This window comes from Pectinophora gossypiella, chromosome 10 (assembly GCF_024362695.1).
Source record: "Pectinophora gossypiella chromosome 10, ilPecGoss1.1, whole genome shotgun sequence".
NCBI lineage: Eukaryota > Metazoa > Arthropoda > Insecta > Lepidoptera > Gelechiidae > Pectinophora > Pectinophora gossypiella.
Window position 1 is genome coordinate 435,554 of NC_065413.1, and position 14,408 is coordinate 449,961.

A 14,408-nucleotide genomic window follows, 5' to 3' on the forward strand; every position below is an offset into this window, starting at 1 on the left:
ATTAATTTGATTAAAGATGTTGTTTAGAATCATAAATCATAATTTGGTATTTACGCAACAAAAAATAATTCATAAAAAGAAAAACTTCGAAAAAGAAAGTTGTTTCTGTTGTGGAAAATATTATGCTGATTTCGTCGCATCGGATTACATCAAAGGCACAATTATTATATTGTATATTTAAGAAAGTTAATTTGTATTCAAACATCGATGTACTTATTTGAAATATTCCTATAATGTTAAATTATTTGACATCGAGTATAGTAATTAATATACGACGATCGGTCCCGCGCTGCCCGCATCCAGCGGCTTCCCGCGACCTTCACCAGATCGTCAGTCCACCTTGTAGCGGGCCTACCCACTGAGCTGTTGTCGTGGAGATCCTATGCCCAGGATGAGGGAGGCCTATGCCCAGCAGTGGGCGTCGTACGGCTGGTGATGATGATAATACGTAACCGCAAATATCCTTTCCAAAATTTTGATTACGCCTGACACAGATTTTCCAAACTTATACCTTAACGAAGTCCCAAAATGATCAATCTTTAGGCTGCTAGATTATCTATCACCATTCAGTTCATGCTATCCGTCGACAGACTACTGCTAATATTCGACGGGGTTATGCTATTGGCAACCTGCCTGCTTGATGAATTGACAATATTAAACTCAAGTTTAGTAATGTAAAGTAGATCAGAAAACAGTATCATAAAGATTATTCTGCTATTGCCTGCAATGAATTAGCAAAGACTTCATTATGTGAACCCCATTCAAAGTTCCCATGTAGGAGCGCGCCCGAGGGTGGCTTGTTACTATTATTACGAGATGCAGCGTACAACATAACAGTCTGTTGTCATTATTACTTGCAGGTAATTTGCATCTTACGGTCTCATCGATACGTTTAGTTCTAGGAACTTTCATATTCAACCTTTGTTATATTGATTGGTGAAACGCAATTACAATTGACAGGAATTTTCAAAAATTTATAGCATTCTGTTAAATAATATGTGTTTTGATCCTTTGTTCCGTGTCCGTTTTTGGCATTAGATATATTATTTTTATTAGAATGCCTGTTAATACAATGATGTTTATTAATATAAATCTATTTTTTCTACGAAACCATTCGCTAAATACATCAGGAGTTATCTGTCTACACTAGTAGCATTTTGTTCACGACATTTTCATTCTCGATATTTTTACATCTTTAAAATTCTAATCCATATTTTTACTATCACATCTATGCCTACCTTCCCACATCTATTCACGATTCACACAGTCATAAATTAAAATAATATGGGTGAACTTTTATCACTTACGCTTACGACCAAAACTTTACTGAGTTTGCGCACGAGATCGCGTTTCCCGCCAATCACCGGTACCGCTGTTGCCGTTAGCGCACGGTTCATCGGCTCGCGTTTGCCTCTGCGCATAAGATGGCCCGCGCATGCGTCGGGTGAATAGTTTGTATTATCTATGTTTACGTCTTTGGTAGGACCTTATTATTTTTTCTTTAAATATTCTAATGAGGATATATAATTTATGATAAAAATTAATATTTTCTTATCTTTTTCCACGAACTATAGTTCGTTTTCCAATTCAACGGGGAAACGTCCAGCAACAGGACGTGGGTTGTCTATTAATTATTGATTTGATTCGTAATAATATTTATAATTTTTATCAACTGATTATTATTTTTGACATGGATATTTTATTATAATTATTTATAACATACCTATTTGTACAAAAAATCGCATTTAATCGAATTTTACGTATTACATATACATGAATTTTATAAGTGTAGTTTCCTATACGCTTTACTTGTAGAATTACCTTGTGTATCCGTTAATAAATCGCTAAAAGGGCAATCCGGTATTTATAGTCTACTCTTGTTTCAGAATCCCCGTTCAACATCACCGTAACACAGGACAGATGACAAGGAAGAGACAGTGGTGTTGTGACAAAATGTGCAACTGTTGTGCTGCGTGAGCCGTGCTGTGCTGTGTACGATGGCGTGTGTTAGACTGTTGGTGTTGTTGCTGGTAGCGGCTGTTGGTTGTGCTTTGGGTGAGTCTTATAAACGATATATGTTTTGGCTGTTGATGGGGTTGATTATTGGAAGCTGTGACGAGATTGCTCACTTTGAGGTCGCGGGTTCGAATCGACTACAGGCCTAAACCAATGATTCTCGACTTCGTTTTCGAATTACTGTTTGGATCACAAATGATTATCGTGTGCTCTGTGGTGAAGAAAAATAGTGTGAGGAAACTCACATTCTCGAGAAATGCATTTTCGGTGGTATGTGACCTAACCTGTATTGGGCTGGATTACCCTTCGCGGGTTGGAAAGTCAAACAGGAAGTCGCTTCTGTAAAAGACTGGACCTGTCAAATCTTCAGGTTAGGAGATGGAGATGATGATGGGCTCGATTATTGACGTCACAATCCACACTAGTGAAAATGAAGAGAAGCGGAAGAAAGGCTTTAACCTGAATAGCCATTTCTTGTTGTCTAAAGTCCATTTATTTTTTGCGTCACGGTACGAGTATACGTCCTTTTGACGTGATATCTGCACAGAGTTGCCTTAGATGGCATTGACCACTTAATTGGATAAATGGGAAGAATTCTCACTCGGTACGATAATCAAAACTACTTCAGAGTAGGCTTCCAAATGGTTATTAATCTTAGCTCAGAGCGACGTTTGAGAGAAATATGTTTATGAAAAGTAGTGTTAGCTAATTGACCGTCTCAATATCGGGTTGTTAGCCATATCTACATTTTAAACCGCCGTTTCAATTTTTGTAACACCAAAAATTGCTTTGACCTTTTGTTTAGAAAATATCCGCCAAGATTTTCACTGTAATTTACTTACAGAAGATAAAACGCGACATTGCGTTGCGTGGCTGTTTTCATCGAAAGTTATGTGGAAAGTTTCTCAAAATAGTAAAATGATTGTATCATTATACTAAAATATTCTTATTTCATGCACCTTACTTAGTTGTGTTAAGAAAAATATCAAGAGAAGTTCAAATTTTTTGACACATTATGGATAACATAACATTATTGTACTAATTCTATTTCTCTTTTTGTATTTTGTTTTTTCCTGTTTGTGCAATAAAGTATTTGTTATGTTATGTTATGATAAATCAAATAGGTACTTACCCGTATATTTTATAGCATAAATGGATCCTGGTACAATCAGCAAGTACCCTTACATTAATCATCCATTTTCCCTAGGCTATATTATTATCCTAATATTCCTGCATAATTATGACTGTGCATTTATGTATCAGATCATGTGAAAGTCTCTATGCAGTTGTACTAAGACCCCTCAGATCCTATCGTTGCAAGATCGATCGATTAATCATGTGCATGACTTAGATCTATTTAGTCTATTTGCCATAGGTTAATGAAGTAGATCAATATGCACTATCTTACTACGTTATGGTTTGAATGGATGATTTCTAAAGATAAGTCTTCTTCTTCTTCTATCATGTGGGTTGTGAGGTGGAGTACCAACCTCATCAACCCTGATGTCAGAGTTACTATTGAGCCGTGGATCGTGAGCCCAACGCTGGACCACGGAGGCCGTTAAAGAGAAGTATATTCTCGTAAACCCCAGATCCCCAGACACAATAGTTAAACAATGGATTTTGGATTTGAAAAGGACATTTGGCCTTACGACTCTATACAAAACACTATCGCTGCAAACAGTTTTAAAGCCAGTAAGTGTATATCACCAATTCACCATTGCATTGCTGCTGTCAAACGTAGCACACTATTTAAAGCAGTCATAAGTAAAAACAATAATAATAATATATCCTCACGATTTGTCAAAGTAACAGCCACCGCACCGGGAAATAATTAGGCACCTTCGTTTGGCAGATATTTATTAGACCAACGTGATAGGTGGTGAATGAACCATATACAATACAAATACTCTTTATAACACACAAAAGAAACATAAATCACAATCAATTAAATGGCACAAAAGGACTTTATTGCTCAGGCAGCAATCTCTTCAATAAAAAATAAATATGCGGTATACGTTTTTACATTTCATAAAATTTCTGACCTTTGTATATTTGAAGTACCTATATGAAAAATCTGGCATGACCCTTATGAGTCGCGACAAATGCGATGAATAGCGGTGACGAACTATTGCTCGAAATTAAACTATGTTGCAAGACAAAACAACCAATGATGATTCTGTCAATGGGAATATTAAAAACAATTTAACTTACTACTTTATGTCATTTAGATAGGCACTATTAGAAGCTGATACTAAATAGTTTGTAGTATTTAAACTACAAGGGCAAATATTATGAGTGGTTGCACATTGTTGATTTGTAAACTAAAATAGGTCTTACAGAAATTAGTATTTTTTTTTTAAGATTTGTTATTCTAAACGCACGAAATTGTCGCAATACTCGAGAAAGATTACCTCGATGCAGACAGACATAACGTCCGGATTAACATCAAAATCGTTGCTTATATTCGAGATATCTTCATCTTACCCCTTTTTCAAACCTTAACAATACAACTCATTACATTATGACCTTATTCTATGTTACCGTTGTTTTTTTACAACAAAAATGCCGACACTATCTGACCACTCCATCTTTACGTCAGTCGCTGATCACGTAGCAACCTTAAGAACATTTATTCTATAACAGTTATACAAGCACCATAACGTTCTGGTTCCTTTGACCATTATATTGCTCTAAAGTAGTCATTTAAAAGTATTTTATTCGTCTAATTATGGCAAGAGTTCATAAGATCACAGTCCGCTTTCCAACTTTCACTGCGGCGGAACAATTCTATTAGAATAAAAAAGAAATTGTTATTTGAAGAGATAAGCCGCGGGATCCTTTGTTTTTCGGAGTTGATGCACTATCTGAAGATAAACTTATATTAATGCGCTCAGTTACAGATGCAGCCCTAGCTTGAGTCAGTGAAGCTGTGTGTTCAACAAGTTATGGATCGTTACTCTCCCTGTGTTAACAAGCATTAAAGCGTTACAAAGCAAGATCTTTTGTTTAATGCCTTGCATTATTGTTTTTAATATTATAAGAAGCGCCGCATTTATTCAACATTTATTTTTATAATGAATTGATAACCGATAAAAATATAAATTTATTAATATCACCTCCACAAGAGTGAGACTATTATTATTTATTAGGGGGCCTGCCCGCACTGTGCTTTCCGGCCGCAGTCGCTCGATTACCTTACAGACCTATCGGCCGTCTGTACTACATCACCTTAGTTTAAACTATTATTAAATTCAATTACTTTTTTCTTCTGTAAAGTATGTTTACTTAAGTACATCTTTTTACTCAACCACACCAAAATTATACCGATAATGTATCCGTTATCTTTTGTTAGTAATCTTCTGCCCATTGATTCTTCAAGTACAGTAGCAGTATCAAAATTGAACATTAACAAACATTTTATTGTTCCTCTCCGCGATTGTAACCGTTCAAATCTTCAACACTGCTATATTTATTTTCTATTATGTTTTTACATTTTGGTGATGTTTCCGTAATAACGTAACATTTATCTTCGAGTTCACCATCCGTAACAGTGTAGGTCAGTCCAGTATACGTTCTAAACTTATCTTACTTACTTTACTACTTAACTTCTTTGCTGGATTAGAACCGATTAAAAAACATGAATGCTTTTATTTCTATTTCCGACCATGAGGTTAAAATCGACAGAGGGACTGTAACTTTTATAACATGATGTAGGTTAAGGTGACATTATAATGACTGATCACTCGTCATCTTAATCAGTTAAGGATTTCGTATCAAAAGTGGCTGCAAGTTTTCTTCTGTTAACATATGGCTCTGTTCACCCTATTAGGAATTATAAGCGTGAGTTTATACATGTTCGTTAGGTTGTTCTTCCCATTTATCTTCAAGTTCAATCTCCGGAACAGAGTGGGTCAGTAAAGTAAACGTTTGAAACTTAACGTTACTGTGTTGTGTTGCTGTAACTTCTCACACATTAGGAGCTTCATTATATTTTGCAATTCATCATTCTAACATAATGAATACCGTAATATGGTTTAGTTTACAAATTAGACAACATTCTTTTAACTGTTTCGTTTTAATGGTCATAACATTCATTTCCGTAATAACACTTGACTTTATTTTGGGTAACTACTGTAAGTTGAATAATATTTGTGGTTATTTTTGGAGTGATATTTATAAAGATATAGACTAAGCTAGCACTTAAACATAATTATAATCATCATCAGCCGAAAATCGTCCACTGCTGAACTCAGTCCTCCCCAAAGCTAACCCTATGACCGATCCTATGCTGCCGCATCCAGCGTTTTCCCACGACCTCCAAAAGGTCTTCTATCCATCTCGTGGGGGGCCTGCCCACTCGAGAACCTTATGGCCCTATCGGCCGTCAGTTCTAGGAGCGATGTGCCCCGCCAACTACAATAAATAAATAAATAAATAAATAAATATATTATAATACCTAGATGCAACAGATGTTTATGTTAAATGTATTTTAAGAGTCCAAAAGATCAAACAATCAAAAAATCGTTTTTAGACTTTGTACTCAGTGTGTACAAGTTTCTAGTACCTTTTACTTTATCTACCTTATGAATACATATTATGTATAATGTAAATATGTATGGGTGAATGATTTTGTTTATTCATCCATAATTATTCATCAGTAATATTTTTCTGGTCACCAATATGACAAGCGATGGTACCATTCACATCTGTGTCATATCTTCACCCCGCCGCGCCGTGCTATCGGATCAACCATCCGTTACTGTCAATTGCGTGTGATCAAGTAAATCTACAAGATGCAATTGCACCCGATTGCTATCAGCTGTATGTGCAGTTACTAAGCCTTGGCTGCCGTCTGTCGGGTCGGGGTTTGATCTTGATACTTGTTGTAACGGGGTGTCCTGGTATTAAGGCAAATTCTTGCCGTGGTTGATATTATGAATAAGATTATGCAGAATCTTGGAACTGAGAAGTAGCGTGAAAGAGACATTAGCAAATATTTTTGCGTATATTTGGTGTCGATGTGAATTAGTGTGGGGTAAGAATCCGTGATAGTTATTTTTGGGAGAACGTGTGACTTACATAGTGTCACAGGTTTGAATTCTTGCTGGAACTCTTTAGAGTTACTGAACTCTAAAGCACTGGCTTTAGCACTGAATTCGACTTTATGACCTTGATTTCTTGTTCATTGATACATGCCCGATTAATGGCAATAATCTCGCCCACTATTTTATGGGGCTTAAACATAGCTGGGTGACAACAACGATTGGGTGTATACACCTCTGCTTACCCCATCAGGGATACAAGCGTGATACTACGTCATGTGAAGAGGTTATTGATCAAGCATTGTAGTTAGTAGAAACACTCTTCTTCTAATCCTGTTATCGCCTGCAGGGATGTAGGGCTCGAACAATAGATAGTTAACAGACTAAGTGTATAACGGTGGGGAAATTATTTCATTTGAGTATAGTGCAGGGTTAGGTATGTGAAGCATCTCTGTATTATATTACTAAACAGCCACGAAGTGCACAGAATTGGTTTTCCAACATAGAGGGTTACCAGTTGGACATCGCAGTTGTACCACGGGTCGGGAGGGATTTTTTTTTGTCAGAAACTGTTTGGTAAAGGCACATTAAATTTATTTCAATTTGTCTACCACACACACTCACTTCTCGCTAGCTGTTTAAGTCTCACATAATAGTGGCGAGCCTATTGCTTTTAATCGGACACAAAACCTGCAAACCATGTCATATCGATTCTATGATCCAAACGTGAATTCAAACTCATGTAGTCGAATTCAGTGTTACGCCTATGCCTACCTCTTCTGTTGTCTACCATATGACAATGATACAACAAAAACATAATATGTGTAGGTATACTAACTCAGCAGTGGCAAGTAATTATTCGATTGAGATCTCTGTTTCGGTCTAGATGTGAACAAATTGTGTCACAATAGCAGCATAGAACATACAAAGCACGTAGGGGGAAAATTAAGGTCTTTAGGCCATAGTGACGGTGTGAGGCGTGCTACATTGAGTGAATTGCTGGATTTGGAAAAACGATGCATCATTGCGATATTTTACGTCACAAATCCACGTCTTATTGCTCTAGACAGTCCTATAAAGTAAATTGTGTATAAAACAAAGATTAATTATTCCCATGACATTCTGAGACCACGCGGGCCCAGTGCGGATTGGTGGTTATTAACGACTGCTAATGCAGCCGGGACCAACGGCTTAACGTGCCTTCCGAAGCACGGAGGAGCTCGAAATGAAAACTTTTTTTTTTGTGGTCACCCATCCCATGACCGGCCTTTGCGAAAGTTGCTTTACTTCAACAATCGCAGACCGAGCGCGTTAACCGCTGCGCCACCGAGCTCCTGCGCCAGGTCTCATTGGCAATAAATTACCTACTTAAATTCAACATCACACACAAAAGAAATACCAAAGTGCAAAGAAAAGAAATAGAAATACCAAAAATATATTTTCCCGGAGCACCTAAACAGCCCAAAACCAACAATCCACCCAAACATTGAAGAGCAGCTCCCGCGAAAGTCCGCGGCCCAACATTCACTTTCGTATAACATAATGTACGGAGGTCACATCAACATAATCACGCTCACGGTACACGCTTTACGACTGTCTCTGTCTAAACAAGATATGCATACTTGTACGCTTCCCATTGATAAAACCAACCGGTTTCTAAAAGCACCATTGAGAGAGGTAAAAGTTTATGATACATATTTACATTAATAACTGGTGTGAGTTAACTCTGAATACAATAGATGCCGGAGCCACAAAATATGATCGAAAGGCATCTCGCAGACACAAAATCCCAGAATGTGAACTCTAATGCTATTTGCGACAGGTTATCAGCCCAATACCCGTATAATGTTGGAATGGAAACAATTCCTCAGACGGTTTTGATATGATGCGTTCTATGCTTTTAATTTTTAATGACAACAAGAAAGTTTATGATACCTCAATTTTGTGTGCTTGAAATCATAGAGTATTCTGGATCTCCATAAATCTATTTAGGAAGTTATTTCGAAATTATCTTGATTCAGACATTTATGCCAAATGAAGTGCCTAATAGTGAAGTCGCATGACGCAGACGGTTTTTCAGAAAATTACACAATGTCTTACAATCAATGCTTTTTTATTACTGTTCTTTTCGATAAAGATAACTTCGTTGCTGTTCAGGTTTACACTAAGTAGATTTTACATAAATAATTATGTCAACCAAAATTGTTATCTATCTAATTCTCCAGTACTTGCGTCTCTATACTGCTCATGAATACCTAGCTTAGTTTTGTCTGCGTCATTCTATAAATGTATGTCAATATGATTATTCGCCACATTATCGTGTTTCGGTCAGCTTGCTTTGATCGCGCTCACGATCTGTTTCAATTGCCTGTCGGAACTGATTAACAACTGTTACCTCGTTATTAGTCACACGAGATTTAACAATAACTATTTTTACCTCATTACTGCTGCTAATTTGTAAATCTTGCTTCATTCATTATCATTATTAAGCTTAGCTTCATGTCGATGCAACGTCTTCCATTCTTCTTTATACGTGTATTATATTTATAAACTGTCTATAAACCTTACTTTTAATGTATGTGGGGTACATATTTTGGTCACGCATGTTTATTGTGTTGTTATTTTTTGCAATTTTGTTTAGAATTAAACGAAATTTAAAAAGCTTATTATTTCTAAAAAGCATACTAGGTACTTACTGAAAAGTTTAAGAAATTGTATTCTTGGTTATCTTGGTTATTAAATTAAATCTGTTCAAAAAATGCAAGAAATAAGTAAACTACACTTACATAAGTAAACAAATTGACTGAAACATTAAATAGCTCTAATAAAACTTGGAACCTGACTCTTACTAAATTAAAACCAAGAACTGTGAATTAGGTTACAAGTCGGCAAATTTATCAAAACACAATAGACCATAAGACGAAAATTATATCGCTGTTGCAGTCGGAAGCCACAAACAAACATACAATGTACTTAAAGAAATCGGAATAAAGTCACCTGAATCATCTGCAGACATTTCTTTGGTATTGTTCGCGAACTAGACGCGAGAGAGATGTGTCTCACGACCGGGTTTTGCACTTTTAACTACCATTATATTACCATTACAAACGTCTGTATTCACTTTAGCTTTAGGTTCAAAGTCGTCTGGTTCGTGTTTGAGTAGTGTTGGTGGTGTTTAGCCCACTTTTTCACAGTCTATGCCGTAATGGCGATGACACGCAGTCTTTTCTTCTTCTAATTAATTTGTTAAGCTTGGAGAAATCCATGGGAGGCATCGGAAGAATACGTCACATGAAGGTTCCACGTTGAGTCAAGGACGTGGTTTACTTTATAACATACTTTGCATTGATGATAAATGTGACTCGATTTATTTTTAGTAATATAATATGCTTCTAGTAGGTGGATAGTTATTAATAGTGTTACGAAACGAAGCAAATATTTCATTGAGAGCAAATGGAGATTTTCACAGTCACAACTCTACATACAACTTTTCTCTTAGTTATTTAAGAATGAGCACAACATAGCATGGCATCACGCCTGTATTCTCTAATGGGTAGGCAGATGTGTATAGTATATACACCCACTTCTCGCCAGTGTCATCATTATTATGAGATTTTTCCAAAATCGTAAAATCATAGATAATCTTTAAAGATCTATAGTAAACATTGCACAATTTATTTCGACATGTCAATCTAAATAGCATAATTTAGTTACAGCTGATGACAGAAGCCCTTCATTGTGAAATAGTACAGTTGTGACATCTTCATAGTTCGGTTTGTTTGCAAATTAGTCCATGTCAAAATGTTGCTTTGAAGGTATCAATTGTAAAATCTCAAATGTTTACTAAATGATCGGAGGCATGACATTTTCTATTAATAAAGTTTTCTTTACATACTTACTTGTGGTAGTGACATCGTAACTAAAACTTTGAGGGGTGATTCAGACCATTATTCTTTCCGTCGCAAAAGTATGGAACTGAAAATAATTAAAAATAATAACACTAAAATCATGACTTTTCTGCCAGGAAATTCCATTTGATATCAACTTAGAATCATGGTCTGAATCATCCTTCAATATTCGTTACGGTTTCACTAAGACCCATAAGTACTTGTATAGCTACCTGTACGTACTTGTACGGGGTGTAAGTGACATCATAACGAATACTGAGGGGATGATTTAGCTCATTATTCTGAGTTATTTCGAGTGGAATTTTCGTCGCAAAATTCATGTTATTTTTGTGTATATTTTTTTAATTATTTTTAATTCTATACTTTTGCGATGGAAAATTCCACTTGGTATTAACTCAGAATCATTGTCAGGATCATCCACTTCAGTACCTATTGGTTACAATGTCAGTACCACCCTGTATAATGTATTCAGTTACTTATGTACTTTCTTTGTCGTGAGTTCGTTAACTCCAACTAGTTTTCGACAGATGACGTCAAGATGCAAAACTAATTTTATTACTTTTATTTTTAGATGTTGGTATCTTTGACAAGTTGATTTATGACGTCATTTAGAAAACACTCGCTTTAGTAATTACTATCTCAATCACCGTCTTATCTACATTTCGCAAGTGATCCTTATTTAAATCAACGGTTTCTCGTGTTACTACATAAAATCAACTTTCTTACGACAGACTCTGAGCCTATTTAAAATGCGTAATTCGTAAACCGTGGTATTACTGGTTACTAAATATCCTATAAGGTTTACTTTCAGTATTATTGGGGTCACATGACTACTTTATAAAGTATAGGTACCTACAATAATTTGTCGTAGATATCGCTAACTGACGTATCTGCGCTTTTTGGCGAAACTGATTTGCACCTTTTACAATTGTCAATAAGACAAATTACTTTAGCAAAGAATGACAGGTATGTCAGTTAGCAAAATCCGCCACGAATAGGCTACTTCCCAACTAGTCAAATCACTTACTTTTTACTAAACGTCACAACACGAAATTACTAAGGAAATTGTATTAAAAAGCACATTGTGATGTCATAGAAAATGTAATAAATTGTCGGACCTATTATAATTAGGTACTCACGTTTTTATTGATTAAAATTCTTAAATAAGTGACTTCAATAAAAAAAAGAAAATGTTCGTCGTTCGTTCTAGATATGTCTTCATTTCGTAAACAGAATTTCATAATATATCTTGAACCTAGTACGCGACCCAAACCTTTGAAGATTCCCTTTGTACACTAAACCAAAATATTTTCATCTAACAGCATTATGATTTTGTTTAAAAAAAAAACTATTGTCGCTTGTAGTCTACCATCATCACTCGTACTTATGGATTATCGATAGATTCGTACAAAAATGATTACATATCTTTGGGATTGTTTATTTCCACAGTAAGTACAACTTGTGGTGCCATATGTACCCCATCATGCGCAGGAGTTGCACCTGTAAGGCTAAACTATCGTACTTTACTGTACATTGGCGGTAATGATGGGCTTAGGTGAGCAACGTAAATTACGTAGAGCGGTAAGTGAATTTTAAGACCTTAAAAATTTTACTTATTGTGTCAAGTACTAGCTTAGAGTATCGTAACATAAATATAGGATGTTAGTGATACTAAGAGGGATTCAAACTGTGATTCTGTATTTAATATCAAGTGGAATTTTCCATCGCAAAACTCATGTTATTTTTTTTAAATTCCACTTGACATTCATCACCAGCCCATTAACGTCCCCACTGCTGGGGCACGGGCCTTCCCTATGGATGGATAGGGAGATCGGGTCTTAAACCACCACGCGGGCCCAGTGCGGATTGGTGGTTATTAACGACCGCTAATGCAGCCGGGACCAATGCTTAACGTGCCTTCCGAAGCACGGAGGAGCTCGAGATGAAAACTTTTTTTTGTGGTCACCCATCCTATGACCGGCCTCCTTATATGTTATGCGTCTTTTTACTGATGGAACTCCAGATTACTACTTGCAACTAAAAAAAAACATTAAAGGTGGTACCTAGTGGTAAGAGTAGATGTAGTATTAAAATTTGTAATCATAATACGCAAACAAGGAATACTGAACTCCATAGACCACGAGCACCCCCTCGTCTATCCCGCGACTCGTGCGCAGTCGACGACCTTAGCAAAAACCCGGGAAGATGTGTGTGAGCACGGCGCAGTGGGAACGCACCATCGCCTCCCAATCATTATGTCGGTGGAAAAAATGGGATAACACTTCCGCATTCGTAGTGCAAAACTGTTGCGGAAATGTGTAAGAATTAGTTAGGAAGTTAATTGTATGGTGATTGAGAAGTGTTAGAAGGGGAGGGTATTAAAGGTTAAATTGCAGTATTGAAAGAAAGTGGAAATGAAAAGCTTCCATAATATAGAAAGAGGAATGCCTAGGCAATCATTCAGGATATTTTAACGAAAGGCCGGATGTGTTTGTTAGGAAGCAATAGAATTGATTCATAGGATGTGCGCTGAGGGAGGTTAGGATGAAGAAGAGATTTTATTGGTTTTTAGCAAACACATTCCTCACTACGCAGCCTCGCACATATTCGGAGGAAAAACAGCCTTACACTTCTCCAAAACGACGAACTTAGTAGAGAACTCCTGCACTTATAGTTTCTGAAATGTCCTGATGAGTGAGTCAGTCAGTAAGTGAGTGAGTGATTTTTCGCTTTTAATACAGGTTGTGACATCGTAACGAAAACTTTAAGGGATGACTCAGACCATGATTCTCAATTAATATCAAGTGGAATTTTCCATCGCAAAAGAATAAAATTGAAAATAATTTTAAAAAATAAGAAAAAAACATGAATTTTGCGACAGAAAATTCCGCTTGATATTAACTCAGAATCATGGTCTGAATCTCTCTCTCTTTATTTAAGAGCTGCGCTTTTGTCGGTGGAGTAATCGCCATTCCTCTCTTCTTCCCGCCAAATCCTTCACCTCCTGATACGACACGACCTGCACATTTTCTTTTATTTGTTTCATGAATGTTCTCCTAGGTCTACCCCCTCCTCTCTTCCCTTCAATTTTTCCTTCAATGGTCTGAATCATCCACCTAAATATTAATTACGATATCACTAACAACCTATATATAGTTATGAACCCACAATATCGCCGCTTAGCCACGCCATTGAAAGCGAGAGTATATTTGCATATAAATCTTTAAACTGCGTGAATTATAGTTGTTAATCAGTGGCCGTTGAACATCACGACTCAAAAACCACTTTCGATCTTTCTCCACAACCTCTGAATATGGAATACCAAGCTTATGTCATTTGGAGAAAAGGCAAGGTTAATGACTCTAAAACCCTTAATGGTTCCGGAATGTAATTAATACTTCGTATAAAACGGGCACTCCGCCTTGCTTCCGGCCAGTAA

The 14,408-nt window shown here is 36.5% G+C and overlaps 1 protein-coding gene across 1 annotated transcript in view; it reads left to right on the plus strand.

Moving 5' to 3' along the window:
• Positions 1–14,408, plus strand: part of LOC126370190 (cadherin-89D) — a 90,760-nt gene that overhangs the window by 8,518 nt on the left and 67,834 nt on the right. Inside the window, exon 2 of the mRNA XM_050014947.1 lies at positions 1,887–2,055. Within this exon, the coding sequence (XP_049870904.1) occupies positions 1,998–2,055 (58 nt within the window). The 5' untranslated portion in view covers positions 1,887–1,997. The remainder of the gene's footprint in view (positions 1–1,886; positions 2,056–14,408) is intronic.